General features: G+C 53.1%; 11 protein-coding genes across 11 annotated transcripts; 8 read left to right on the forward strand and 3 right to left on the reverse strand.

Moving 5' to 3' along the window:
- Positions 1-965: 965 nt before the first annotated feature.
- On the forward strand, positions 966-2684 carry J4E86_002292 (uncharacterized protein; the record flags this gene model as incomplete). The annotated part of the gene is made up of 1 exon (XM_051442852.1): positions 966-2684. One exon carries the CDS (start codon positions 966-968, stop codon positions 2682-2684), a length of 1719 nt encoding a protein of 572 aa, XP_051306440.1.
- Positions 2685-6827: 4143 nt separating this feature from the next.
- Positions 6828-7844, forward strand: J4E86_002293 (uncharacterized protein; the record flags this gene model as incomplete). The annotated part of the gene is made up of 3 exons (XM_051442853.1): positions 6828-7082; positions 7138-7383; positions 7431-7844. The coding sequence occupies 3 exons, from the start codon at positions 6828-6830 to the stop codon at positions 7842-7844; spliced, it is 915 nt and encodes a 304-aa protein (XP_051306441.1).
- A 509-nt stretch (positions 7845-8353) lies between these two features.
- On the forward strand, positions 8354-9310 carry J4E86_002294 (uncharacterized protein; the record flags this gene model as incomplete). The annotated part of the gene is made up of 1 exon (XM_051442854.1): positions 8354-9310. The coding sequence occupies one exon, from the start codon at positions 8354-8356 to the stop codon at positions 9308-9310; it is 957 nt and encodes a 318-aa protein (XP_051306442.1).
- A 26-nt stretch (positions 9311-9336) lies between these two features.
- On the reverse strand, positions 9337-10927 carry J4E86_002295 (uncharacterized protein; the record flags this gene model as incomplete). The annotated part of the gene is made up of 6 exons (XM_051442855.1): positions 9337-9802; positions 9860-10245; positions 10294-10577; positions 10633-10647; positions 10699-10771; positions 10826-10927. 6 exons carry the CDS (start codon positions 10925-10927, stop codon positions 9337-9339), a joined length of 1326 nt encoding a protein of 441 aa, XP_051306443.1.
- A 1436-nt stretch (positions 10928-12363) lies between these two features.
- On the forward strand, positions 12364-14068 carry J4E86_002296 (uncharacterized protein; the record flags this gene model as incomplete). Its single annotated transcript, XM_051442856.1, has 4 exons — positions 12364-12926; positions 12993-13358; positions 13412-13862; positions 13910-14068. 4 exons carry the CDS (start codon positions 12364-12366, stop codon positions 14066-14068), a joined length of 1539 nt encoding a protein of 512 aa, XP_051306444.1.
- Positions 14069-14619: 551 nt separating this feature from the next.
- J4E86_002297 (uncharacterized protein) lies at positions 14620-15405 on the forward strand (the record flags this gene model as incomplete). Its single annotated transcript, XM_051442857.1, has 3 exons — positions 14620-14709; positions 14758-14932; positions 14984-15405. 3 exons carry the CDS (start codon positions 14620-14622, stop codon positions 15403-15405), a joined length of 687 nt encoding a protein of 228 aa, XP_051306445.1.
- Positions 15406-16402: 997 nt separating this feature from the next.
- On the reverse strand, positions 16403-17151 carry J4E86_002298 (uncharacterized protein; the record flags this gene model as incomplete). The annotated part of the gene is made up of 2 exons (XM_051442858.1): positions 16403-16455; positions 16476-17151. The coding sequence occupies 2 exons, from the start codon at positions 17149-17151 to the stop codon at positions 16403-16405; spliced, it is 729 nt and encodes a 242-aa protein (XP_051306446.1).
- Positions 17152-17776: 625 nt separating this feature from the next.
- J4E86_002299 (uncharacterized protein) lies at positions 17777-18501 on the reverse strand (the record flags this gene model as incomplete). Its single annotated transcript, XM_051442859.1, has 2 exons — positions 17777-17953; positions 18004-18501. The coding sequence occupies 2 exons, from the start codon at positions 18499-18501 to the stop codon at positions 17777-17779; spliced, it is 675 nt and encodes a 224-aa protein (XP_051306447.1).
- A 1217-nt stretch (positions 18502-19718) lies between these two features.
- On the forward strand, positions 19719-20927 carry J4E86_002300 (uncharacterized protein; the record flags this gene model as incomplete). The annotated part of the gene is made up of 2 exons (XM_051442860.1): positions 19719-20661; positions 20716-20927. 2 exons carry the CDS (start codon positions 19719-19721, stop codon positions 20925-20927), a joined length of 1155 nt encoding a protein of 384 aa, XP_051306448.1.
- Positions 20928-21396: 469 nt separating this feature from the next.
- Positions 21397-22312, forward strand: PHB1 (Prohibitin-1, subunit of the prohibitin complex (Phb1p-Phb2p); the record flags this gene model as incomplete). The annotated part of the gene is made up of 2 exons (XM_051442861.1): positions 21397-21717; positions 21785-22312. The coding sequence occupies 2 exons, from the start codon at positions 21397-21399 to the stop codon at positions 22310-22312; spliced, it is 849 nt and encodes a 282-aa protein (XP_051306449.1).
- A 1534-nt stretch (positions 22313-23846) lies between these two features.
- J4E86_002302 (uncharacterized protein) lies at positions 23847-26538 on the forward strand (the record flags this gene model as incomplete). The annotated part of the gene is made up of 5 exons (XM_051442862.1): positions 23847-24178; positions 24232-24794; positions 24920-25129; positions 25587-25941; positions 25992-26538. The coding sequence occupies 5 exons, from the start codon at positions 23847-23849 to the stop codon at positions 26536-26538; spliced, it is 2007 nt and encodes a 668-aa protein (XP_051306450.1).
- Positions 26539-27817: the final 1279 nt, after the last annotated feature.

Below are 27817 nucleotides of genomic sequence, written 5' to 3' on the forward strand. Positions count from 1 at the left end.
CTCTCCAGTCAATCAGCCTCTCTCAATTCTGCGAGCGCTTACCATGGGTGTCAATGACCTCGAGAAGCCGCTATCGTGGCGCCTCAGCGGTTGCTCACGCAGGGCTCTGACATGGCGGCTGGCAACGATGCCAATACATATTGTCAGCCTACCATCCCCCACTTAATGGCTTTTGTATACATCAACAAAACTTCATGAGACGGTGGACGCGTTACGAATTTCCTTGAGTTCTTCTCCTTCAATTTCCTTGTTCATTCCGCTGCAGGTTCAGCGCTTCTCCGCATCTTCCCTCATGTCTAGATCTCTTAGTGAGTAAACTATTGTCATACGTCCATCCTTGAAGATGTAGCTAACACTGGTACAGATACTGTACAACTATGCTTATGAGCCACTTCAAAAGGCTATGGATCTCATCAGTCTTTATAATACTAGCTTCGCCGATGCAGGCAGCTCCCACTGTCGCTTCCACACCAAACTCCCTTCCGCAGGCGCTTCAACAGAATGTACCCCAATGCGCACAATCATGTTTACGGTCTTCGCTGGACGAAAGATTTCCTGTAGCATGTTCTGGTCAAGAGAGCCTTCAATGCCTCTGTTCTCGTTATAGTAATGTTGGAGAGTCACTTGGTGAAGTGGCTCTCGGCTGCATCTACCTATCGTGCCCCATGGACGATGCCCAGGCATCACTCAGTTCAACCTACGGGATTTGTCTGGGGCAAAAGGATGCGGTCATGCCGACCAAGAGTGTTCTCACGTACGTCGTGACGAGCGCAACTCGCACCATGTCGCCGACTATCAGTCTACCAACCACAACGAGCACACCCATCATCACATCCTCGTCACGAATTCAAAGCAGCTCTACCCAGACAGCTTTTGCCGATACTGTTCCTTCGCTCCCGTCTGCTACTTCGTCGGCAACGTCTTCGCCTGTCGCAGCAACCACGGCTTCAAATAATCCTCCCAGAATGACACCTGCGCAGATTGCTGGACTCTCAGTAGCTGCAGTAGCAGCTTTTGTTATGGCGATTGGACTGATGGCGCTCAGTGTGTGCTTGCGCAGACGAAAGGAGCGACGTGTGGTCTTCGATGGAGACGAAAAGGGAGAGACTCAGCGAGGAAAGCAGCTTTCGACAAGATTCTCGCACTATGTCCAAGTAGGACACGGTACTGAACTACCGAAGCAGTTCCCCTTGGCGCCTCCGCGAGCTTTTCGCAGGGGCAGCAAGCAAGGCCCAGCACGTCCAGCGCAACGACTCGGGGTGGGGACTTCCAACAGTTCCTCAAATTCCTCGTTGCCACTGGATCAGATAGGTCTGGCCATCAGTGCCGAGCTGGATGGCAAGCCCGTGGTACCTCAGAAGGCGCCAAAAGTCGGCACAGCGCATCAAAAGGCACCTCTCGCGACACAATCGCATACCAGCACAGCCTTTCGGCCTGTCAGTACGATGACTCAGGAGACTGTCTTCGAAGAAGATGAGACCTCACCACACCGGAGATCCTCGATGCTGTTGCCCACGCCTCCAGTACCCATTCCTCCGATCCGCGCTCTACAGCCCTCTAGACGAGCACCAAACTTCGCCGTCAACCAGCGTTCAGTAGGACGTGGGTCCGAGTTGTTTCTTAATATTCCTGTTCGTCACGAGAGGCCCCAGCCGAAGCAGATTGCTGCGGCAGTGACACGCTCTCATGGTGCACCACTACCACCTCAAGCGCAGCCTGCAACACGCCCGCGCTTGGCACCACCTTTCCAGATGACATCTACAGCCACTTCGTACGAATCAAAAGCCACGACTGCCAGCTCGCGCGACGCAAGCACATCTGGAGACATCATCGACTATTATTTCTCCAGTGGCCAGAGCCGTGACCAGACACCCAAGGCCAGTCCAGCGCGCATCGTCCGCCCAAAAGAGTCACCGAAGACTGTGCAGATTAAGTCCAAGAAATCGCACGGTAGCACACTGTCGCGTACTACATCGCGAACTTCGACCAACCTACGCGATTCCCTGAACAGCCAGACATCTTTTGAGACGACAAATGCCAACGACTCCACACCTGAAGATGAGGACGAAGACAAGCAACTGTCGGATGACAGTGCCAGCAATAAACAGCAGCTATCACCTGTCGCTGAGTCGCCAATCTCCAAGCTGCGATACCCAAAGGTGCCTCGGTCTTCGAATCAGCTGGTACCGCGTAGCCCAAAGAGTTCGCCACAGCAGCAGAACTTCAGAAGTCCACGTAGGGCCCCAGACGCGTCAGCACTTCTTCAGAAACGCAACAATGCTCTTCCGCCACTACTACTCGAGTCCCGGCCTAGACTAGAGAGCCCTCACCGAGACCCGTTTACATCCCCGCCGCGTGTGACTAGTCCTCCGCGCAGGGCTCGGTCACACATGCGCAGCAACAGCACAGAGTCGTGGAGCACGACACCTGCTTCAAAGACGGGTATCGACCGTAAGAGTCGCGTGCAGAGTGGCGCTTGGGGTAGAAGCCCAGTCATGTACGAGGAAGACGTCGTGCGGCCGTTGAACGTGAGGAGGAAGAGAGACGAGATGTCCGAGTTGAACATCGGCCGAGATGTAAACGTCGACTTCGATCGGGACGGATTGAAGAGTCCTGCATGGGTACCCCGACTCACGCCGAGGAAAAAGGGCGAGGACCTATTCCTGGAGGTCGGGTGGAGATGAGGAACTGCGAGGTGAAGTTCGATTCTTGATTACATAACCTTTTCTTGTGTATAGATTTTCTTAATGAATGACGATGGCGGAAATGGAGGAGGGGATGGAAGACGACAAGACTGTCATTTCCTTTACATGTTTGTATAGTACGAGATAGATACCCACAGCGCTCATTTATTCGTTTACGTATGTCGAAATTGTAACAATACACTTATTCCTCTTCGCATGATTGACCCGTCAATCAAACAGCCTGGTTGAGCGGCCTTGGTACAGGGACTCCATGGTGTTGAAATGGTGATTAGCCAGCCAGCGGTATATGGCACGGCGGGCGCTATTTACCCAACTGCCCTAGCAGCCTAGTCTCACGTCGTCGCAGTCTCTCAGCGCAACCGGAGAATAAACAGGTTAAATGTCCGGCTCTAGTCGAGACATGTGTATTGGGGCTTTCACGATTGAGCCTCATGTACGCAGTTCTGTTTCGGCCGCGGCGCCGATCCCGGGTGTCGCGATAGCCGCCCGGAAGAATTCTGTCGCATCGTGAGTTTTCTGCATGGCGCAACACGTTGGAGCAAGAGTTTGAGAGAAGCGTTCCCTGCGCTATCGGGGCACTGTGGTCCGTCAGTGCGGTCGTTCTCGGCGCATGGCGCATGGCGGATGCAGAGGGAACAGAGGCTGGCCAGGGCAAGAGGTTAGTAATGGACAGTCACTTACAGCTGCAGCAGCGCGCCATTGACCGGCGGGACGAGACAGGACGAGACACGGCAAACCATGTCAGCACACGGCGCAGGCTTACTAAAAACAAAACACGCAGCAGGTGGGATGTGGCATGTTGTGGCAGAAAGTGCGGCGACTGGTTGATGTAATCGGGCTTTGAGAGACCCCACTAATACGTCCACTCTGGCGTTATGAGTGAGGCAGGCATGACGGCTAGCCACCCCACTATAACTACAAAACCTAAACACCAGCACGTCTGCGACAACTTCTCTTCTTTCAATCTTTTCCCCATCGACAGATCTGCCCATCATGCCGTACGGAAAGACCGATGAGCTCGCTATCAACACCATCCGCACCCTAGCGGTACGTTACATCCCTCTGTTGTTTTGGAGGCCGCCCCACCATTATCAATAGCTACCCCGCTAGCAGTCCTGCTCTCAACAAAAGTGGCAGCAGCTCGTTGGAGGCTGTTAAGGGTCGTTTGAGAGATTCAATGGCTGACTTTTGGTGTTTTTATATAGGTCGATGCCACATTCCAGGCAAACTCCGGCCACCCGGGTGCCCCCATGGGTATGGCCCCGGTGGCCCACGTTGTGTGGAACAAGTTCATGACTTTCAACCCCAAGAACCCCAAATGGGTCAACCGCGACCGCTTCGTCCTCTCGTACGTACTTTTCTGTACTTTTCAACACATACAACGGCAGTCATGGCAGGCTTGGAATCGCGCAATGATTCTGGGGTGGTCTGGATGAGAAGTTGTGGATCTCCGCGGCAACGGCAGATAAGAGAGCATTGCTTTCTTGATGTCAGCCGCTGTCGGAGATCCAGTTGTGGCTTTTGCACCAGGATCATCTCCGCGCAGACCCAGTGCTTGCATTGGGGCTGCAACATCCCATGTTTTACCAGATGGAAAAGCTGACTGAGTGCCTAGCAACGGTCACGGATGCATGCTCCAGTATGCGCTGATCCACCTCTTCGGCTACAACGTCAGCATTGACGACCTGAAGAACTTCCGTGTACGTATTCAAGATAATTCTACTGCCTGTCAAAACTAATTCCGCTGCAGCAAGTCGACAGCATCACACCCGGTCACCCCGAGTCCCACGACACCCCCGGTATCGAGGTCACCACTGGCCCTCTTGGTCAGGGTTTCGCCAATGCCGTCGGTCTCGCCATTGCTGAGAAGCACACCGCCGCCGTCTTCAACAAGCCCGGCTACGAGCTGATCAACAACCACGTCTACATGTTCTTCGGTGATGGTTGCGCTATGGAGGGTATTGCCAGCGAGGCTGCCTCCACTGCCGGTCACTTGAAGCTCGGAAACCTCATTGCCATCTACGATGACAACCACATCTCCATTGGTAAGTTTGGCAGAGAGTTCGAAAGGAAAAACGGGGACTGACGTCATACAGACGGTGACACCAAGTGCGCCTTCACTGAGGATGTCATGAAGCGATTCGAGTCCTACGGATGGCACGTACTGCACGTCGAGGACGGTGACTCCGACCTCGAGGGCATTGAGAAGGCCATCGCTGAGGCCAAGAAGGTCACCGACAAGCCTTCAATGATCAAGCTCACCACCACCATCGGTTTCGGATCCAAGCTCCAGGGTACCGGCGGTGTCCACGGAAACCCCCTCAAGGCCGACGACTGCAAGCAGGTCAAGGAGAAGTTCGGTTTCGACCCCGAGAAGATGTTCGCTGTTCCCCAAGAGGTCTACGACATGTACCACAAGCACGCCGCCGAGGGTGCTGCTGCTGAGGAGGAGTGGAACAAGCTCTTCCAGAAATACGGCGAGGAGCACAAGGAGCTTCACGCCGATCTCTCTCGCCGTCTGACCGGCGACCTCCCCGAAGGCTGGCAGAAGGCCCTCCCCACATACAAGCCCACCGACGCCGCTATTGCCTCAAGAAAGCTCTCTGAGAGCGTCCTCGAGGCGATCCACGATGTCGTCCCTGAGCTTCTGTCCGGTTCCGCCGATCTGACTGGCTCCAACAACACCCGATGGAAGAAGGCCGTCGACTTCCAGCCCCCTGAGCTCGGCATTGGTGAGTGGTCTGGCCGATACCTGAGATATGGTGTCCGCGAGCACGCCATGGCCGCCATCATGAACGGTATGTCCGCATACGGCACCATCATCCCTGCCGGTGGTACTTTCCTGAACTTCGTTTCATACGCCGCCGGTGCCGTCCGTCTGTCCTCTCTCTCACACCAGCGCGTTATCTACGTCGCTACCCACGACTCCATTGGTCTTGGTGAGGACGGCCCCACCCACCAGCCTATCGAGACTCTCGCCCACTTCCGCGCTCTGCCCAACATGATGGTCTGGCGCCCGGCCGACGGAAACGAGTGCTCTGCTGCTTACTACATGGCACTTACCTCCAAGGGCACCCCATCCATCCTCGCCCTCACCCGTCAGAACCTGCCTCAGCTTGAGGGCTCAACTCTCGAGAAGGCCATCAAGGGTGGTTACGTCGCTCTTGAGGACAAGGACGCCCAGATCACCCTCGTTTCCACTGGTTCCGAGGTATCTCTCTGCTTGGAGGCCGTCAAGACCCTCAAGGACCAGGGTATCACCGCTCGTGTTGCTTCCCTGCCTTGCTTCGAGGTCTTCGACGCGCAAGACAAGGATTACAAGATGTCGGTCATCCCCGGCGGTATCCCATCGCTCAGTGTTGAGGTCATGTCCACCATGGGCTGGGAGAAGTACTCGCACGAGCAATTCGGTCTCAACCGCTTCGGTGCCTCCGGACCATACAAGGAGGTCTACGCCAAGTTCGAGTTCACCCCCGAGGGCATTGCCAAGCGTGCTAAGGCTACCATTGACTTCTACAAGGAGGTCAAGCCTCTCCGATCTCCTCTCGACCGTGCGTTCCAGCAGCTTATCTAAGCGTTTGCGTAGCGTAGGATCTGCTTTCTGGAAGTATTTAAGGTTTTGGAGCATCGTCTCTGGCTTTTAATGAGTGATGATATATAAGAAGCGGCAGCCCGCTTCATGGAGGAGAAGGGAAAGTCATAACCCGAATGTATAGAATTTGATTCCCCCTTTGACCAACGATCTTGCACCTATGTGAACACAAAGCTGCCTGTGAGTGTGGATAGGGTGAACCCAAATCGAGTCTCGAGTTGACCTATAATTACCCTCTCCAATCCAGCGTTCTAACTATATTAATAAATACAAGCGTCAACATCGAATGTCGTTGTGGATCATCTGCAATCTTAACAAGCTTTGGTACTTTTGATTCTATTACGGTGATATTGCTGCTAGGATTGTTTGAGCACTGAAGAGTATCTGGAGACATTTGGTTAGAGGTGTCAAGGAGGGTCTCGCGTGGGTTGGGTGGGGTTGTAGCTGTAACGACGTCGGCGGGCTCTGCTCCGAGGCCGCCGCATCATCAACTTTTTGCGACATCATCGCCAACATCACCACGCATAACCATGATGTCTCGACCCGACGATGACAACGCTTCCGCTAGAAGTATTAGAAGACAGCCATCGTCGCGCAGCCTATTCTCCGTCCCCACTCCAATAAAGCAGCTGTTCGACCAATTCCCACTCATCACGTACCCCGTCAACGATTTCCCGCAACGCGCACCACAACATCACGACGCCCATGTACTCTATGTATTCACTACAGATGGAGGAGCAATTCGAGGCGCACCATCGCATAACCCAGCGTGTTTGAAGTGGCAGGTCAGTCCACGTCGATAGGTGCCCATACCCCACCACCAAGCTCACATTGTCGCAGGCGTACCTTAAGTTTTCCAAAATCCCCTTCAAAGTCGCCTCGGCAAACAACCATGCCTCTCCCAGCGGCTCGCTACCCTTTGTAATACCGTCCTCGCCAGATCCTTACAAGCGAACACAGCCTGTTCCCTCGAACAAACTGCAACGATGGGCCATGAACAACAGTGAGAAGGCGATAGAAGAGCCTGGAGATCTGCGCTACGAAGCATACCTGAGTCTGCTAGACCATCGGATACGGAGAGCTTGGGTACGTTCATCGCCAGGACGACTTGGCTCATAGCTAACATATCCCAGCTCTACACTGTCTACCTCTCTCCCAATTTCACCACTATCGCCGAACCCCTCTACATCCTCCCAAGCTCTCGCAATCCCTTCGTGCGCCTCACGATATCCCGCGAACTACGTCTCGCCGCCGAAACCGAACTGCTCAAGTTCTCGAGCATTATCAACGACGAGACGCTCTACAACCAGGCAGACGAGGCATTCGTAACACTAGAGACGCTGCTGGGTAAGGACGACTGGTTCTTCGGCGCGCAAAGACCGGGCTTGTTCGATGCTAGTGTCTTTGCGTATACACATCTGCTATTGGATGAGCAACTGGGCAAGGGTTGGGTGGACACGCGTTTGCGCGACGCGCTAACGACGCGCACACGCCTGGTCACGCATCGAGACCGGATTCTTGCTAGATACTTTGAAGATGGGTCTTGAGTATAGGATGATAACCGGGAGCAGTAATGGGGTGAACGCTACACGAATCTCTCCTCAAAGTTCAGCCATGAACATCACGAAACAGCGACTACACGCCTACGCGAAGTCTACCTCTCATCAGATCTGTTCATGCCAGCTTGGAAGGACCGAACGCATGTTGTGTGAAGTTCGGACGTGGCGGACGCTGGGGGCAGTTTAGCGCGAGCCAGAACCCAGCAGATGCAGATGTGACTCACGCTACGGAGGGATGCACGACATATCGCCTAATTGGGCAATGCTGGATGCATGCTGGGCGTGGAGAGGGCGTGCAAAAGAGTCATTGGCTGAAGCAGGCTGGCATATAAGACTTCGCCAGGCACCGAGCAGGAAAAGCATCAATCCGCAGGAACTTTACCCCACTTCAGATCTGCAGTAACTGTTCGTCATCTGTTTCTAGGCCCAGCCAACCTACTGCCATCTACAATCAGCAACCAATCTTTCATTCCGCCTTCGAGAGCACCATCATCAACATGACACAGCCAACATCCATTGACATGACCTTCGACACGTCCCTCGTCGACGTCAACGCAGCTGCCAATACCTCCTTCTCGACCACTGAATCGGACTCGACCGTGGACGGCCAACAAACGTCAAAACGTACGCAAAACCTACAACCGACTACGGCTCCACAGAAACCTTCAACTCCAGTCCAACATATCCCAACCCAAGCCGCCTACGACCAATGGGCTGCCATCTACGACACCGATGGCAACATGCTGCAAGCGATTGACGATCTAGAACTTCAGACCCTCCTCCCAGACTTCTTATCTCAAGTCAAGAGCAGCACTGCGACAGAACAGGAGCTCCGTGTGCTGGATCTAGGATGTGGTACCGGACGTAACACGGAGAAGCTTGTGCGATACGATTGGAACGGGAAGAGCGTGGAAGTCACTGGTCTTGACTTTTCGCAGGGCATGTTGGATGTCGCTGCGAAGAAGCTGTCGCCGTTGTTGAAGGAGAATGATCAGCAAGGGGTGCGGTCAAGACTAGAGTGCTGCGACTGCTTTCCTACTGTCGACAACCCATCAGTCTCTCCGCTACCTGCGGTGTCAAACCTGCGACCCATCCATGCCGTTACTTCCACTCTAGTCCTAGAGCACATCCCGTTGAAGGATTACTTCGCCACACTGGCTGCATTGCTCTTACCTGGTGGCACGGCGTTGGTCACAAACATGCACGCGGACATGGGACGCGTCAGTCAAGCTGGTTTCGTTAACGCAGACGGTGTTAAGGTCAGGGGAAGTAGTTATGTTTATACTGTGGAGGAGACTGCTGCGGCAGCAAAGGCTGCAGGGCTTAAGGTAGTGAGTGTGAACGAGCGGGAGATGAGGAAGGAGGATGTTGAGGGTGGTGCTGTGGGAGAGAGGGGTTGGAAGTGGGTCGGCACCAAGGTTTGGTTTGGGATGGTTTTCAGGAAGACGTCGTAAGCTTTGTAACAGCAAAATTCGTAATATCATGAAGCGTGGTAGCTAGGAGGCATCTTCTCCTCGTCGTGCCCTCGCATACTTCCATCCGTATTCTGCGTCGAAGTTTTTGATCCACTTCTTCGCAGTTCAACGAGGTGCACTTCGTCATCCGCCTTTCCAATACCTTCTAGTGTGTCGTCTACCGTCCTCGCCATCGTTGTGTTGAACAAGCTTGCATCCAGCATGCTTCTGCTTGGCTTGCCCCTCTTCTTCGATGGCCGATTGGGCGTGTCGTCGTCTTCGTTTGGATCCGAGTTGTTTTGCGTCGTGCCAAAGCACTTGGGTACCAGCTGAGCGAGGAATCTTCGGAAGGCTGGCATGGATACGCATATTATGCCAACGTTGATCTCGAGGATGGAGTATACGCCGGACATGAGGTTGTCGTACATGGGATTCGTTGAGGTGGCGTATTTGGCGACGGCGCTGAGGCGGATGCAGGAAACTATGATGGTGCTAAAGGATATTTGTTAGTATGCAATGACATCGTGTCGAGTGGGTAAAATGACTTACATGCCACCGACGCCAAAGATCGCGCTGAGGAAGACCTTTTTACGCGAACTGAGCTTCAGCGTCATCAGATTTGGAATCGGTATCAGTACTATTGCGACGTCCAGGCCGATGTTGAACGCCGCTGCTACCAGGTAGAATAGATTCTGGTTTATACAGTAATCTGGTGTGCTCGTGCCATCCCATGAAGTCCATACTGCAGAGATGGGCCTACACGCAAACGTCATCGTGAATGCGAATGCGATGGTCCAGAGCACTGATATGACGATAAACACCCAGATCCATTTCCGGGTCGTCTCCGAGGGAAATATGCGAAGGAAGAAGAATAGGAACGCGAGCTTGGTGAGTCCGCAGCAGAGGAAGTAGGATATTTGGGAGCCGTAGGTCAGCTATAAAGCAGTCAGTAGCCATCCACACATTGAGCATCGCCTGCTTACCCTCAAAACCTTGTAGATATCGCTATGGGGAACTACCCAAGTATCTTTCCCGAAACCGAGCTTTGGTGTGTAACATTGTATCACCGTTACGGGGAGACACGCTGCTTCGGCTGCTATCGCAAAGACATCATCTAGCCCGAACGAGTTTTGGCTGATTGCGGACCACGTGCGGACGGTGACGGCGGCGAGAGCAACGGAGCCCGCTGTGATACCCGTCAAGAATATGACGTTGGATCGGTCGCGAACAGGCCTCTCGCACATGGTGGAAGTGACATTGACAGCAGCTGTTGTTCGCATCAAGTCAGCGCGGTTGATGTGAAGTCTGGTGGTAAATCTTACTGAGAGACTCTTTGACTGAACATGCGCCACCCACACAGGTCTGGATGGCCGCGTTTATGGACTCACTGTCACAGATACATTGTACATCAGTGGGTGCGCATGTCCTCTGGGCAGTGACAGCATTCTGGAAGCAATTTGCCTAGTACTGTCAGTGATATACTCTCATAGAAGTAAACGAGGAACCAGGACTTACTGCGCATGGCGGTAGCATGTTCAAGCCATCTTGTGCTAGAGCTGTATGGACAAAACTACTCAATGTTGTGAGCCCTATGACGAGCACCTCGTTCCACCTCATGTTGAGTAGTGTAAGAGAACCAAGAAGGTGAGCCACAAATATGACGATTTGTCGATCTTCGTTCAATGGTCATTGATACATATAGTATACGATGGTGGTGAAAAAGCAGAAGAAAGGCAGCCATGGCCGAATGCCATCCCGAATCCTGGGTATCATCAGCACGTTTCCGTACATCCTTACCAGCATCCCGGTATTCGATATCCCAGTTGATATTCAGGAGAATTTGTTTCTGCTTGACCTGCGTAGGATCCGAGGCGAACTCTACCGAGCAGGCTGCATGACAGACGTGCCGTCCCAGGCGGCTCGGCATCCGGAGACTACCGAAACGGTTAATGGGATCAGAAACCTAGCTGAATTGAGTCCTCGCCGAAGTACATATCGATGCGGAAGTTGTTTTGTGAAGATGTAGTAAGCCGCGTAGTGAGTAATCCGATCAATTCTTAGAACGCGTGGCTACGCCAGTGTACAAAGGCCCGAATGCCTACTACACGGCGTTGCCCTCACGACCATAGTATTCCTGGTGCTCTGGGAAAAAAGATGGAGAGGCGTTCAGGGTTGTGCATCCATCATCGCGGTTTCAGATCCTATTGGCTCCCCGCGGAAGTCCAGATATCCACACAACGTCAAATTGATAGTCTAGACGTTGTTGCAAGCTAAGAAGCGGCTCTTAGGCTTGCGCGTTTGTAGACTATAGTCTCATGCATCGTGATTATGCATCTCTGGCGTAATTGAGGCGGCATTGGGGGACGGTAGGTGTGTGGAGGGCTGGCTTCGCTTCGCTTCGTGGCAGCGTGAGGAGACTGTGAACAGACACACGAGTAAGCTGCGTCGACAGGCGACAGCAAAGTTGAAGAAGTCACAAGTCATGCAAAACTCTGGAGGCGGCAGGCGGGATAGGCGACACGGGACGGCGGCTGGGCCTGCTATGAACAGGGTGTTGCGATTAGGGTGCTGCCGTGGACCCCCTTGCAAAAGCAACCCCCATTCGGCCATTCCGAGCGCGGCAGCATCCTTCCGACTCCCCGCCACATGGCAATGAGAAAAAGCGATACTGGACAGTCTGGACACATCAGATTGAACAACGAATAGTTCGCGGGTTTCCTTAGCGACTTTTGTTCAGCTGGCGAAGCTGAGAACATCACCAGTTTGCTTTTGGCGACTCGTGCAAAGCGCACACCATGGCCAGAACGCGAGGGTCTGCGGTACGCCCCGGCACTTGCAGCGTGCCCACAGTAGAGAGACCCGCATTTCGGCATCGTCTCTCCTTTCAGTATGCTGGGACGGCCTGTTCGAGTCGCAATTCGCTATCGGGGGCCTGAAAGGGTTGGCTGCAGAGTGCTGCAGTTAGCGATGAGTGACGATGGAAGATAATCCCGTCTGCCCCCTCCACGATCGTTTTTGTAGTACTTCCGTTCTTTAACGTCAGGATATGCGACATGACGCTTCTCTCTGATGTTTTTCTGGGTGCGCACCTTCGATCCGTCCTCTTGGTCTACCTTCCTGCATCTTTCGTCGCATACTATGTCATCTGGACCGTCTATACTCGAACCCTCCATCCACTAGCCAAGGTTCCAGGACCATTCTGGGCATCGGTTTCACGAACATGGCTCATGTGGCACCATCACAAAGGCGACATTGAGATTGTCGAGCGCGTTCTTCACCAGAAGTATGGCCCCATCATTCGGATCGCACCCGATGAGGTAGTGACGACCGATACCACAGCCATTCCACACATCTACCCGGTTCAAAAGGCCCTACAAAAGACTGATTGGTACAATCCATGGCGACCATCAGGACTAAACAGCCAGCCGGATTTGTTCACGCAGACCAACGAGAAAGCGCACGCAGCGTATCGAAGGATTGTTGGAGGTGTCTATTCCCTTTCCAGCATACTGAAAAACGAACCGAATCTGGATGCGACCTTGGAACTCTTTCTTGAACGGTTGGGTAGCTTCGCCGATAGCAACGAAGTATTTGACTTTGGTCTTTGGCTCGAGATGTGAGTTACAAATTAGCTTTCACCGATTTCACAGTCTAACTTGTGAATAAGGTACTCGTTTGACAGCGTCGGAGTCGCCTTCTTCGGTCAAGCCTTTGGTTTTCTCAAGGACAGCATCGATTACAACAACTACATCCACTCGGTCCATCTTGCAATGCCATTTCTTACCCTTCTGACAGTCACTCCGTACTACGTACGACCGTTTTTACTTTTGGTCGCTGTGTGCATCCCGAGCTTACTGAAGGCTGTCCTGGCTGTGGAGGATATCAAGAAGACTGCGATTATAGAGACGAAGACGGCTACCGAGAGAACCCTTGAAGTGACGGGAAAGCGACCCGACTTACTTTCTCAGCTTCTGGCGATTGTGCAAGAAAAGGGAGAGAAGGTCAACTACTCGCACAGAGAGATCACATCGGACATGTGGGTTGCAATGTATGTGTACTGAAAGAACAGCTACCGTGGAGTATCATGCTGACTGTTATTAGCATGGCTGGAGCTGATAGCACGTCCATCGCAATGCGCTCCGTTTTCTACTTCTTGATGAAGAACCCCGAGAAACTGGAAAAGGCGCGCGCAGAAGTCGATGCGGCCTTTGAGAACGGTACCCTCTCATCACCAGTACAGTACAGTCAGGTATCTTCTCTTCCATACCTCGTAGCGACTGTAAAGGAAGCCCTGAGATTATTCTCTCCATTCTCGGTATCGATGCCTCGATATGCTCCAAGCGAAGGAATCACTCTGTGTGGGAAATACATCCCAGCAGGCTACACAGTTGGAATGAACCCTTCAATCGTTTCGCACGACAAAGACGTATTTGGAAAAGATGCGCTAGAATTCTTTCCCGAGCGATGGCTGCAGAGTGAAGATCGTACGCGGGCGATGGACAAGACAATCCTAGGTTGGGGTGCTGGGACACGCACATGCGTTGGCAGGCCCGTGAGTTCGCCGTGATCACATAGTAGGAAAGTACTGACAATACACAGCTCGCTTTGACACAAATCTACAAAGTAACTGCCGAGGTATTGCATCGATTCGACTTTGAGATGGCACATGACAAGCCATGGAAAACGCACAATGCTTCTTTCAACGTCCAAACTGGTGTTGAGTGCAGGTTCAAGCGAAGAGGTTCGACTACACCTTAGTCGATCAGATATAGTCAGTATTGCGGTTACACATGCAAGACCGTCGCAATCTAGAGTATAGACGAACCCGGATACGCGTAGTTATCGCCGCAGTCGAAATGCACATTCAGAAGTTGTATGCAGTGTACTGCGCTTTTCATCTCATGTGCGATTAGTCCTTGAAAGACCGCTTTTAGCAGCTTTTGGTGTTATGGTTGCCAAAATCAATGAGAGAATCCTTTTAGAGAAGACGCCGACAATAACCTAGTTGAAGATGCATTGTCTCTGGCGGTCGGCTTTTGCTTCCCCAAGAAGAGACCTCGGGATGCAGGGTTCGGTGTTTTACCCAATCAAAAGTCATCATGACGTCAACCTCTGTTCATGGTCCCATGTGCATTCTCAAAACTTCGCCATTCGAGACGCCGATAACTTTTCCCAAACGGCGATTATTATCGGCGACTTCGACAAGTAACTAAGACTAAAAGCAAGGATAGAGTTCATATCTCCAAGGCCTTACCAGTCGTAGCACCAGTCAACACTGAGAACCGATATCACCCAAAACACAACACAACATGGACGCGCTTCCTGTGAACAACAAAACGGCCGGTGAGCCTGAGAGTGCATACAACAACACACTTGAAACTGGTGCTGGTATGACTCAGGTAAGCATAATTTCGCTCGTATAGTGACTACGCTAACCATTCGTACAGAACTTCGCGCCAGTCAAGAGGATATGCGCTCACCTCAACGCCTTCCACGCATACGCTCACGACCCTAAGCGCGATGCAGTCGAAGCAAACCACTACTGCGCGCACCTGAACGATGAAGTACGCCAATGCATCCTCTACGACTCGCCCGAGAAAGGCGCGCGAATCATCGGCATCGGTAAGTATCCTACATCCTCAACCGCAAAATCTCATACTAAACCAACCCCAGAGTACATGATCTCTCCCAAACTCTACTCAACCCTCGATGCCGAAGAGCAAAAGCTCTGGCACTCCCACGTCTTCGAAGTAAAGTCCGGAATGCTAATCATGCCGCGTCCAACGGGCGTACCAGAAGCCGCATGGGAAATAGCCGAGAACAAAGAGATGGAAGAAGTCGTCGAGTTATACGGCAAGATCTACCATCTCTGGCAGACTGACCGTGGCGACAAATTGCCGCTTGGACCCCCGCAACTGATGACGAGTTATACGGCCGCGGATCAGATGCCGGATTTTGAGAATAGGTTGAAGGAGAGGGATCAGCGCTTTGATAGCGATTATCAGAGGAAGAAGGGGGTGAGGGAGTATATTGAGGTGCCGAAGATTCATGAGAATGCTGATGCGACGTGGGCTAAGGGAGGCGTTGGTCATTAGATGGGGATCGTTGGAGGGATTCGCATTACGGGCGAGGCATTCATGAGGAGGTGGCGATGCATGGGTAGGGTTTGGTAAGATGCGGAACGGGTGTTAGCAGGGATGAGCCAGAGATGTTTTCGATGATAAGTTGACACACTTCCAAGTATATCATCAATGTTCAGAATCAAACTTGTGTAAAGGAAGTAATGTTCTTGATTAATGACTGTACTAAATGCCTTTTCAGGCCCAACAACGCTGTGATAGCCATACATTAACATACATAATAGAGGGGTTCCACCCCACCCCTCGAGCCCAATGAATTAGCAGTAAAATATACCGTAAGTGTCAATCAAGAAAACAATATAACAAGTACCTCAGCCCATCTCCTCGATCTTTGAAGTTTAGAGCCAGCTCTGTAACCATGAAATGCAACCACCCTGTCAATCCGACATATGGACAATAAAAAACTCGCAATATTCAGGGCCAATATACTCCACCCATTCTCTATCAAGATCCTCCTTGACCATCAAGAAACTTGTTCATACTCATATTCTGTCTGGTTTGCTCATCGGTATACCTTTGCCTGAAGTTTGGCGGTCTCCGCGTTGCACGATCATCAGAGTTATCTGGTGGACTGTTACGCGATATTCTGTGCGAAACAGTCGTTGAGGGGCGTGTGGTCATCGATAGATTCCCCATAGAAAGGGTGACAGCTGGATTCGGGTCCGAACCTGTGGGTCTCGATCGCCGACCGGTATTCTCTCTACGCTGATCAAGAGAGGGTAGATTGACAGGCGCAGGTCTTGGTCTCCACCCAGTACGTGTCTGATCCTCTCTCGTATCGAGGGACGCCAAAAATTGTTCGTTTTCCGTGTTAACAGCGGCAAACGATGGCCGTTGTTCGCCGCGCCCGACATTTGTGGGCGGCTGCATGGCATAACCAGTCTGCGGATCGTCATATCCATAAGTTGAGGACAGCGGCGGGCGAGGTTCCAGGACTCGAGGCACTTTTGTGTCACTTCTTTTCGGGTTCTGTGGGCGAGATTTCTGTGGGCGAGGTTTCGTGACCTGAGGCACTTTTAGGTTACTTTCTTTAGGGTTTTGTGGGTTGTATTCTTCAAACTGTATGCCCATTCTCTTTGAGTTCAGAGGTTCGCGAGGTTTCTCTGTGCGAGGTTTCTCTGTGCGAGGTTTTGTGACCTGAGGCACTTTTAGGTTACTTCCTTCAGGGTTTTGTGGGTCGTATTCTTCAAACTGTATGTCCATTTTCTTCGAGTTCAGAAGTTTGGGCTGTGGTGAGCCATATGATAGTAGGGTTTCTGGCTTCACCCACGTTATACTTGCTGGAGTCTCCGGCCTCCCAGAAGATAGCGCCGTCTCCTTAACCACCCTCTGCTCTTTGTAATTTCTCTGATAGGCAGCATGGTGGTTCGCTTTCTCACGCAGCTTAGCCTTCAGATCTGGGTCATGTTTCGCCCCTTCTTGATCGACTATCCTCTTCTGCGCATAGTAAATGCGTTCCTTGGCATTTCTCTCGTCCTTTTCCTTACGCAGGTCAGCCCCCAGTTCTAGGTTATGTTTCGCCTGTTCAGCGTTGTCTGATCTCTGTTGTCGCCTTTTTTGGTTGATGGCTGCTTTCTGCTCTACGGTCCGCTTCGGCCGAGGTTTTGCTGGTGCCTTATTCTTATCTTGTGCCCCACGCCTCTTGTTCTCCTCCCTATCGTCTCCTCCAGAGCCCCTGCCCTTGCCTGGTAATCCGCTCATGATGTATACTTAAGTAAGAGAGGCTTGGGTTTCCAATTGTGTAAGGACAGGGATACAATTGCGGCCGTTGAGCGTAGTCGTGTCTCGTGGAGCTGGAATGTTGATCAAGTTTGTTGTCGATATAGTCGAATGATGCTGTAAATGGTAGTGTGTGTATGCGTTGTCTGTGAGGTCTAAGGAAGAGTAAGTGTAAGTGCTGGGGCGGCTACTTATAGCCACCAATGCATCGTGGGTTCTTCACAGGACGAAGCATTGCGTGCTTGCAGTATGTGATTGTGTATGCGTGATATTGATATCCAGTCGTTCAACTCTGAGCCTAGGTCCCATATCTGCAATGTCTACATTGTACATTGAAGAGTATATCGGAAGGTTGCGTGATCCTTATGCTACATTAGCTTCCGCACAGAGCCACAGGTGAGGGGTTATACCGAATCTCGTTCGCTCTTCACACATCAGGCCTTTGACAGGCGAACCAGTGACTGGATAGGTGAAGGCATCGGTATGAGCATGCGGATCGCGCGCAAACACTGTCGTATCCGTAACTCAGTCCGTTTCTAGAGGCGGGCCCAGAAGTTGTTCGATACTGAAGGCGCCCGTAATGACGGCAATCGTCTTGGCCAGCATCTCATGTTGACTCTGTTGTGTTTTGCACGACCTCGATGCTCGCAGGATCTCTCTTCTCGCGCCTCATCAGCTTGCCCAACACATCCTTTTCCTTATCGCTGTCTTCCGCATCGCTCGCGCTGTCCTTGTCGCTATCCGCGTTCGGGTCTTTTTCTTCGAGAACACCTAGTCCGAGGTCCTAGACACTGTCAGCAGCGCCCTACGATACCCTCAAGATCCATTACTCACCATCTCAATATACGGCTCGCCCTCGTCCTGTCCCTCTACAGACTCCAGACTCTTCAGCGTCCCGGCCTTCTTCTGCGCCTCCAGCTCCTCGTTCGCAGCCTTCAACTGCGGCAGAAAGTCTTTGAGGAAGCCGCGAATGTCTGGTCCTAGATCTTCGTTGCCCAACTTCATAATTGGCTTCGTGCCTCTGTTGGCGCGGAGGTTTACGACACCGTCTTGTGATCGTAGCTCCTCGAGCTCCATCTCTGTGTCCTCGCCATCATCCTCTTCCTCCTCGCTTGAGCTCTCGTCGCTGCTGGGCTCTTCGCTCGATTCGGACAGTTCGCTGTCGCTGTCTGAGGTACCAAAGTCGCTTGCATTCGTGGTAGAATCGTCTGCAGCGTTTGTCGACGCGAGGGCGGAGTCGGAGGATATCGAGGGCGGCGAAGATTCGGGCTCGTTGGAGAAGCGCACGCGCTTGCTGCGGTGCGCGACGGCTTCGTGGACGTATGGCGACATAATTACTTGGTGGTGTTCGATATGGGTAATCTTAGGAGAGACGGTTAAGGACGTCTACGCGTTTGGAAGTGGGTTACAAAAGTCTGGGGGAAAAAGTTGGGCAAGATTCAAAGTTTCGCGCAGACGGGTGCAGATCTCGCGCCAGGGTAGCGAGCCGGAGAAGACCCTTGGCTACGTCACCGCCCTCTCCAGCATTTGGCGCCGACAGCCAATGCCAACCAGATATGCACACATGACATGTTCAAGTACATCTATAACAATGGGATATCCCGTCAGATGCTCCACAGTCCAAGGCGTGCGGCTGCAGATTGGCCTGAGGCAGAAGCGACTCGTTGGTGTCAGCAGGGGTCGTGAAACGGCGTCTTGAAACGTAGTTAGAGCGGGCGCCTGCATGGCTGACTTGTGCTGTCCGAGGGGTTAAGCCTCTTAAAGCTCCAGCTGGCCTCGTACATATCCGACCTCACCCCTTCTCGTCAATCTTTACAGTCTCGCTGCTGTGATCCTTCTCTCTACCTGTTCTCATAGCTTTTGTGACGGTGTCTGCAAGAGTCGGTGTGTCGCTGCCCCGCTTCCGACTTTCATCAGTGTTCACCACCTGGGCAACCGTGTGCAAGGCTCAGTTGTCTTTGCGCGAGATTTCTGGATATCAGACATTAGGTATGTACTTATTCTCTCATGTCGCTACAATCCCTACAAATTCATCCATCTCCGTTCCCGTCGTCTCTTTCTTGCCACCAGATCGAAAGTCAACCTCAGACTTGCCCACATGCACCCATCCATGGATCTTATCAAGATCGATCTGCCCCGATCCAGCATCAGCATCAGATGATTGCATATTTCCCTATTGATCATCTGCTATCATCTTGCGCGTTCTGCTATTGTGCCAGCATGATCAGTTTTCATCGAGCCCAACGCCGAGCGCTGGTTGGTCCACTCGTCTTCACCTCGCGCGTTCACCTTCACCACCGTCATTCAAGCGAGTCCACAATAGATTTCTCTGCTATTGTTTGTCTTTGCAATGAGGAGGCTGGGAGAGCATAAAAACTTTCCAATCGCTCGTCCTTGACTGTCTCTCGTCCATCACACTCCTGTTCTTCACAAGCCTTCACAATCTACAAACCACCATCCGCCAGCTTTCTATATCTATTCAGAGACTCTCAGTCGTCATTTCTCCTCTCTACATCACTCTATCCTATACCACATTCACATCCATCACCATGACCATGAACGAGACCATTCGTATCATCGGCATGCTCAGGGCCTCTGCCGCTCAGAACGCTGACCAGGCCAAGCTCAAGGAGCGCGAAGCTTTCTTTGCCTCGGCCAACGAGACCCGCAAGAAGCTTAGGACTGCAGCAGCTGCCCGCAAGTCCACCTCCGTCTCTCTTCTTGAAGACCTCATCTACGCGACCAAGCACGGCGTACCCTACCCCAACGAGCCCCTGACGTACGAGGCCAAGGTCGCCGCTGATCGCATCCTCGTCACCCTCAACAAAGCCATTGCCCGTGAGACCATCCTCGTCGTCCCCAACGTCCAGCCCAAGGAGACCTCCGAGGACCTCGCCAACGACCTCGCTATCGAAAACAGCAAGCGCATCTTCACCGCGCGTTCCAACATCAAGGAACTCCAGCTCATCAGCAGCAACCTCGGTATCCCCATCACATCTCCCGCCATGGCTGGTCGCTTCCCGGTGCTCAGCACCTCTGACCTCCCGAAGGCATCGGCTGAAGAGCAGTCGGCCACGGCCTCGCCTGCGCGCGGCACCGCCATGCTCAACAACATCTTCAAGTCGGTGCGAGTACCCGAGTTCCGCTTCAAATGGATGTTCTGGGCAGAGAAGGGTCAGCAAGCCGCGCCTAAGGACAAAGCGGCTTCAGAAGAGTACCTTACCCGCCCCAAGCCGCTTGGAGACCAGATCGTCTCCGTCAAGGAGTTCTACCAGCACTTCAACAACATCCCGGTGGAGAACCTGAAGCTGCGAGACTCGATACACCTCTTCCACCTGGGTGTGAAGCCGGTCTGGGAAGACCCGCGGAATACGCGCGGCGGCGCATGGTACTTCAAGGTCAGCAAGGACGTGGCGGCGCAATTCTGGCACGAGATGTGTCTGCTTGCGGTTGGCGACGTTTTGCAGGGGGCCGTCGAGACGAAGCGTGCCTGTAAGTTGATTTCTTTCCAACAATTCACACGTATTCAAGACTAATCTTCAACAGCCTTCAACGACGACATCTGCGGGATCTCGTACAGCGTTCGCTGGAACGCTGTACAGATCGCCGTCTGGAACCGGGACGCGGAGAACGAGGATGGCCGTCAGAAGCTTCTGGCGGTCATCCTAGACAAGCTGTCAGAGGAGCTCCGGCCGAAGAAGGAGGACAGCTACTGGTACAAGGCGCACAAGGAGCACAAGGGCTTTATTGAGCAGTAGTGAGCCGACCTTGTACCGGTGGCTGTCGCTCAGATGAGAATGAGCTGGTGGAGGGGGTGATGGATGAGGCGGGGAGTACGTAGACGGGCTTTAAGACACACATATGCATATCAGCATCGGCGTTGATGAATACATCCTTTTCGACACGCATATGAGTCTTTTTGTTTACCAACCGAATGCCTCCTGCCTGATCTGACAGCCCCTCTTCCGTGACTTTCCTCATGCACGGAAGCGTACCAGGGTCGGGTAAGACAACAATGCAACAGCCTGGACTATCTAATGAAGACGCCTCAACCCGCCAGCATGTGCTCGTTGTGCATCCGTGGTGGTAGTGTTTGCGCCAATCACGGGCATCGTTCGCCGCAGACGCTCGGACCATATTTCCAGTAGAAGCATCATCCACTTCTCACGATTCTCCGCATCTTGCCTGCCGCCGCCTCACCACACCAAACCGCACAAACCGCCAACCATGGCTGCGATACCCACCTCCCTCTTCCGCTGGGTCGTTCCTGCCGCCATCGGCGCCAGTGTCGTGCAGAGCTCCCTCTACGACGTCAAGGGCGGAACCCGCGCCGTCATCTTCGATCGTCTGTCGGGAGTCAAGGAACAAGTCGTCAACGAGGGCACCCACTTTCTGGTACCATGGCTGCAGCGGGCGATTGTCTTCGATGTAAGGACGAGGCCGCGGAACATCAGCACTACGACGGGCAGCAAGGACTTGCAGATGGTCACACTCACACTGAGGGTGCTGCATCGCCCAGAGGTCAAGCAGCTGCCTAAGATCTACCAGGTATGTCTATGCCATCCCCCACTCGTGCAGCAGGCAGCTTGAGGAATTGCATCTAACGCGCTAGTAGAACCTCGGTCTCGACTACGACGAGCGTGTCCTCCCCTCCATCGGTAACGAAGTCCTAAAAGCCATCGTCGCCCAGTTCGATGCCGCCGAGCTCATCACCCAGCGAGAGGCCGTCTCGAACCGCATTCGCACCGACTTGCTCAAGCGCGCCAACGAGTTCAACATCGCCCTCGAAGACGTCTCCATCACCCACATGACTTTCGGCAAAGAGTTCACCAAGGCCGTCGAAGAGAAGCAGATCGCACAACAAGAGGCCGAGCGCGCGCGCTTCATTGTCGAGAAGGCCGAGCAGGAGAGGCAGGCCAACGTCATCAGGGCAGAGGGTGAAGCCGAGGCTGCCGACACAATTTCAAAGGCAGTGGCCAAGAGTGGTGACGGCTTGGTGCTGATCAGGCGCATTGAGACACAGAAGGATATTGCGCAGATGTTGGCGAGGAACCCCAACATCAGCTATCTACCCGGCGGTAACTCTGGCGGCAATGGCGGCGGTTCAAGTGGAGGCAGCTTCTTGCTGGGCCTGAGGTCATGAGCGTTTGAGGATGTGCAAGGTTGAGCGGAAGAGGAAAAGAAGATAACAAAGAGCTGGACGAAAGGCGAAAATGCATAGCCAGCGGGGTTGCTGTACAATATATTGACATGAGCATGATAACGCTTCTCTACAATCGAAGGCCGGAGTCTCTTCTCACCTCTCATTGTGTCTACACGTACCAGGCGTAGTGTCGGCTGGGAGGTTGTCTACGAATCATCCCCACTATTTGCCTTGCTGACACTGTCCTAACAATACACAGCACCTGTGTATCGAGCCGATCGATGCTCATTATTCAGCATGCTCCGAGAGACAGCAGCTTACACAACGATTGCAGAGAGAATAACGTACCAGTGTATGATCACGCGAAATATTGTCGCGAGAATTGAAATACCTCCTACACCTCGGCTCGTGTTTGACAAACCTTACCGCCTGAGGCCTCTCAGGTTTCGGTACACATCTCTCCGCCCAAAGATTCAAAACTTGTTCATGCATTGCCCGAGAGGAAACGGGCTTTCGGAAGCGCGAGGCCGCACGTGATAGTTCGCATGCATGGTCTGCATTTGGCATCCGGATCTACACTCGGTGCGAACATGTTGCGATTCGGCAATGGGGTGTGGGGGTGTTTCGTGTGACGCCGGGTTATAGGCCTGGGATGCTGTTGTCCGGGAGGCGGAGTACGTTGAGTCGGATAAGAGAATTGGCGACATGAAGTTGGGGGGAGAGGGTCGCTCATTCCACGTGAGAGATAGATGGTATCGGAAGCATCCAACCATCGCAACTTCAATGCCTACATGTTTCCTTTTTCCCACATCACGTCCATAATCACCAAAAGCTTCGTCCTTATCGTTCGAGTCCTCTTTACCGAAGATCAGCCGCAACCATCCCCAGCTATGAGACGTCATGCAGGATCTGTGTTCCACCTTGTTTCGGAAGGCCGCAACACCATCATGGCGGGGGGACCTCGTTACATCCTAGCCGCAGATCCCGAGGGATTCACAGACGTCAAGCGGTCAGCGATACTTTCCGATGGTCGCTGAACGTTCCGCATGAAGATGACACCGGTGCTGGGGGAATACAGGCTGTCTCTCAAGGCAACGACAAAACGATGGCGGTCAAACGACTGCAACACGGCACATTTGCGGGGGCCTGCCCATAAAGTGTTCGTGTAAGGTAGGAGAACCGCTGCGCCACGCTATTTACTCAATGCGTGACCTTGTCTTTTGCCAGGCTGTCCAAACGATAGGGTGGGAGAAGTGGTGTCGAGTCTGGCGTTGATGCCCCAGGTTATCAAGCGGCATTCTGTTGTGGCTGAGCACTTCAACAAGCCGGGAGCCAGCCAATCACGCCGCGTGTGGCCGTACAGCGTGGCTTGACGGTTTCCTCTCATCGAGGCAGGCTCACCGGCAGGCACTCTGCAATGTGCTCCGCCCTTGGATGATTCCAAGTATATACATGCTAGCTGCGAACGCGAGAGGCGAAGGTTGAGTACACGTCGTCTCTTCTTACGTCTTCGGACCGCCCGTCTCGCTTAGCAATGGCGATCCAGCAGCGCAACAAGCAAACGAGCATTATCCTCACCTTTAGAATCCTCCAATTTGTCAAACAGCTTCGTCGTCGTGTCAAGCCGCGTGTGCAGCATGGCTCAATCGATGCGAGCCCTCTTGGCATCAGCCTCGCGCCGAGCCTCCGAAGTGTCGCCCAGAATCTATCACGGATCAGCGTCCAGGATGCGAAGCAGTCGCGTCGCGTCGCCAATCGCATCTGCAAGAGTCAGAAGGGTGCGACGTTCACTCGACCGTCGCGCAACCTGCAGACGCCGGCTTCGGCTGCTCCCGCAAGTCGAAACCTAGGGAATGAGGTGCAACAGTACGTTCACGGAAGCTTTTGTTTAGTTTCAACTACTGAACCTGCGGGCCTAGTATGCTTCGCTACGTCGACGGCAAACTCCATGTAGCGGGAAACGCGTTCTCGTCTATCGCGGACAGCGACAGGCTCTTTCTCAAACACGACAACGCGTCGATCTTGGAGGCTCGTTCCATGAACGAAACTATCCAGCTCCTCGTGGCAGTACACGAAGCGATCAACGTGCTTGCGGGGTGTCGCCGGCAGTATGGTGACGACTGGCTCTTGGCCCAAGGGCTTGACCTCGGACTGATCCTTGACGAGAACTTCATTGCCAACTATGAACATCTACTGCTGCGGCTACAGACAGACCTAATCGAGTCCTTGGCACGCAAGGCTCTGGAGGAGTTGCTCTGCGGCGATCACGACAAGAGGCAGCGCAAACTCCTGGCCTGGTTTACAGAGTTCGCTGAGAAGCCACAAGCGCTCAGCACCTTCCCGTGGACTATCAAACCGTCCCTAGCCGTTCTGTGGGGAGTTTGCTGGATGTTTTACGAGGGAACTGGCAAAGACCGCGTGCCGTACAACAACGTGCTACACAACCTCAATCTGTCGTGGGATACCGATGCATCGTCAGACTGTATGTGTTACATTTCTTTCCGCCCGATGAGGCTTCTGCTCAGGTGGATGACTGGTTGCGATTGGTCGAGCGTGAAAACACGAAGAAGGTTTGTGGTTATCCCGATTGGTGCTAATGCATTGCAGACCTCAGCTTTGGCCAAGAGCTGATTGGCGAGCAGCCGCAGCATGCGACGCCTGCGACAAACGTCCATGTGGACCATGCTCCATTCCAGGCACGAAACACGGAAACCTGGGAGCCCGATCTGAGTTTGAATGGTCTTGCGGACAGGCTGCCAGTTCCAGTCCTGCGGGTTAGTCAGGCTGGAGAAGGTGCGGACCCAGAGCCGCGACCAAGTAAGTGCCTAGTGTCCCGTGTCCGTTTGAGTTGAGTCACGACTTCTCTGCCTACCCTGGGTTTCAGGCTGGACTTGTTCGCAGCTGCGACTAACAAATCCAAATCCAGATACTTATTATGGCGTATCCGCACCAAACTTCCAGGCAGTTCCGCCCGTTAATTTTTATTCGCCTCAAGATCAAGGCATTGCTGCGCCACCTCTAACGGCCTTTCCGCATCTGGGCTCCGACCACGAAATTCCTTGGCACTCATATACGTTGCCACCTCAAGACAGTCCGCGTCATCTGATCACTTCTACTCAAGATCCGAGAGTTAGAGTCACCGGAGCGGCGGGAAGCGATCTCTTTGCTCAGCCACAAACTGCCTTCGCGTCTCCCGGTATATATCAACCAAGCCGCCAGCCTCAGGCCCAGCAACACAGTTACAACCCTCAGTATTTCAACCTTGGATTTTCAGACATCATGACTGAGCTTTCGCCAAACCCTACTTCCATGCAAGTGCCGCACGAGCACAAGCGGAACATTTCCATCAGCTCGCTCACCGATATGCCTACCCCGGTCAGCATGAGCGCTCGATCACCCATGACCTCTCCGACCGCTGGCGAACGCCAAATCATTGTTACAAGCCCGCCTCGAAGCCACAGCAGGGGACTCTCAGTAGACTCCTCGCAAGACGGCGATGACGACGGATCACTACGGAAGAACCACAGCTATAAACGCGCCGAAGAACCACCGCGCAACGAAGACGGCAAGATGGTGTGCAAGTATCAAGAATGCCGCGGTACATCTTTTGACCGAAAGTGCGAATGGAGGTGAGTGATAGTATTCCCAGACTCACACGAACAGACACTGACGTTTACAGCAAACACATGGACAAGCATGACAGGCCTTACAAGTGCAACGTCAAGGGCTGCGAAAAGCTCCAAGGCTTCACTTACAGCGGTGGCCTTCTTCGCCACGAACGCGAAGTTCACAAGATGCACGGCGGTACCAAGAAGTCCCTTTTCTGCCCCTTCCACGACTGCAAGCGCAGCTCAGGCGCCGGCTTCACGCGGAAGGAGAACCTCGCTGAGCATGTCCGTCGTGTTCACCGCAGAACATCAATGTCGGCAGATATGCATGGCTTGATCATCCGCCGCGACATGGTCAGGCGTGAGATGGAGGGGGGTTCTCCCATTCCTGAGTCACGCACCTCGGAGTCACCGTACAACCGCACCATGGACTACCGCGAGGAAGATGAGATGAGTCTGAAGCGCAAGCGACTTGGCTCTGACTCTGGCCTCTCAGACCGTGGTAACGATGAGATGCGCTCTGAGATCAAGCGTCTCCGACAAGAGAATGAGGAGAAGGACTCGAGGTTACGGCAGCTCGAGCAGGCAGTCATGGCTCTTCAACAGAGTCATAGGTGATGACGATAACTTTGCGTTGCTGTCACTCGATGCATTTCCCGGCGTTCTTCCACTTAGCCTCATTCTCTGTTCCATAACTTCACTGTCGCTCACTGTACATATCACTTGAGCGTTTTTTGTTTTCCCTGTAACACCCCTAAACTGTAATATCTCTTTACTACTTACGCACTCTACGCATGGCTGGCACATGTTCACCCACGATAGCTATGATACCAAAGACTGCGATGGAATGGGTTGGATAGGGGAAGGAAGGGGGGATACGGACAGATGCTACCTCGCTCAAATCTATAGATGGAATATGCCACTCTAAACTATTGTACTGTAATTTAAAAGATAAACACTCGAACCCTCTTCATTCTTGCACTTTTGGTGATCTTCTCGTCTGCCGCGGTATGAGGTTGAGTTTGGCTTTTGGCCCCCAAAAAACAATGCATACCTTAGCCTCGTTCGCAACGCCCTTGGTGCCTAGCAGGATTGCCTTACCCGCGATGTCTTACGGCAGAAGGGCGCGTGCGCTATCTGCCTAGACAGACGTTCGCATATGCCCAGGCAACCGTGCCGCTATTCATGCCGTTACGGGTGTGATATCCGAGTACGAGGTGCATCGCGAGAACCAGAGTATGCACTGCGTAGCATCACGTCATTTGCGCTCTAAAAAGCGCCTTCCATAGCTTCCGGCTTATGCTTCCATCAAACATTGTGATTACGGTTGTTGCCTTCTCGATGTCATGATCCGACGGACTCCGAACGGACTTTCGCCTTCTTAGTCACATCGCCTCAACACATGCTTCAGCTTCAAGTTTTGGGTAACATTCCGCTGAGGCAAAATTTAGCCACAGCAGCCACGTTGAACGAAAGTATGACTCCCACCCGCCTCTACTCCTCGCCCAACAACCCAACAACGTCGTTGTCTCGACCTGATTGGGCGCCATGCCAGGCCATGTGACAGCGTGTTAGCGCGTTTGGTGCAACGTGTTACGTGTCCTGATGCCTGATTGTGTCGTGTCTTGCCGCCTGTTGGTAGAGATGGATGGGACGGGTGGGTGTGGATGTGATGGGGAGAGAATGGGATGGAAGAGGGTAGATTGGATGATAAATGGCGGGTGTGGCGGTGCAGAGGGTCTGGAATCGCGCGGGTGGCAAGGGTGCGAAATCGTGGCGTTGGTGCGGCGATCATTATTGGACCTCGGCATTTGCGTGCGCGACACTCTGCTTCGCGCTCGCGCGGGCTTGTATTGCGACTGCCCAAAGGCAACATCACTGCAACCACGAACGCGAC

This window comes from Alternaria arbusti (assembly GCF_024043155.1).
Source record: "Alternaria arbusti strain BMP 1465 chromosome Unknown scaffold_2, whole genome shotgun sequence".
In the NCBI taxonomy this organism is placed as follows: domain Eukaryota; kingdom Fungi; phylum Ascomycota; class Dothideomycetes; order Pleosporales; family Pleosporaceae; genus Alternaria; species Alternaria arbusti.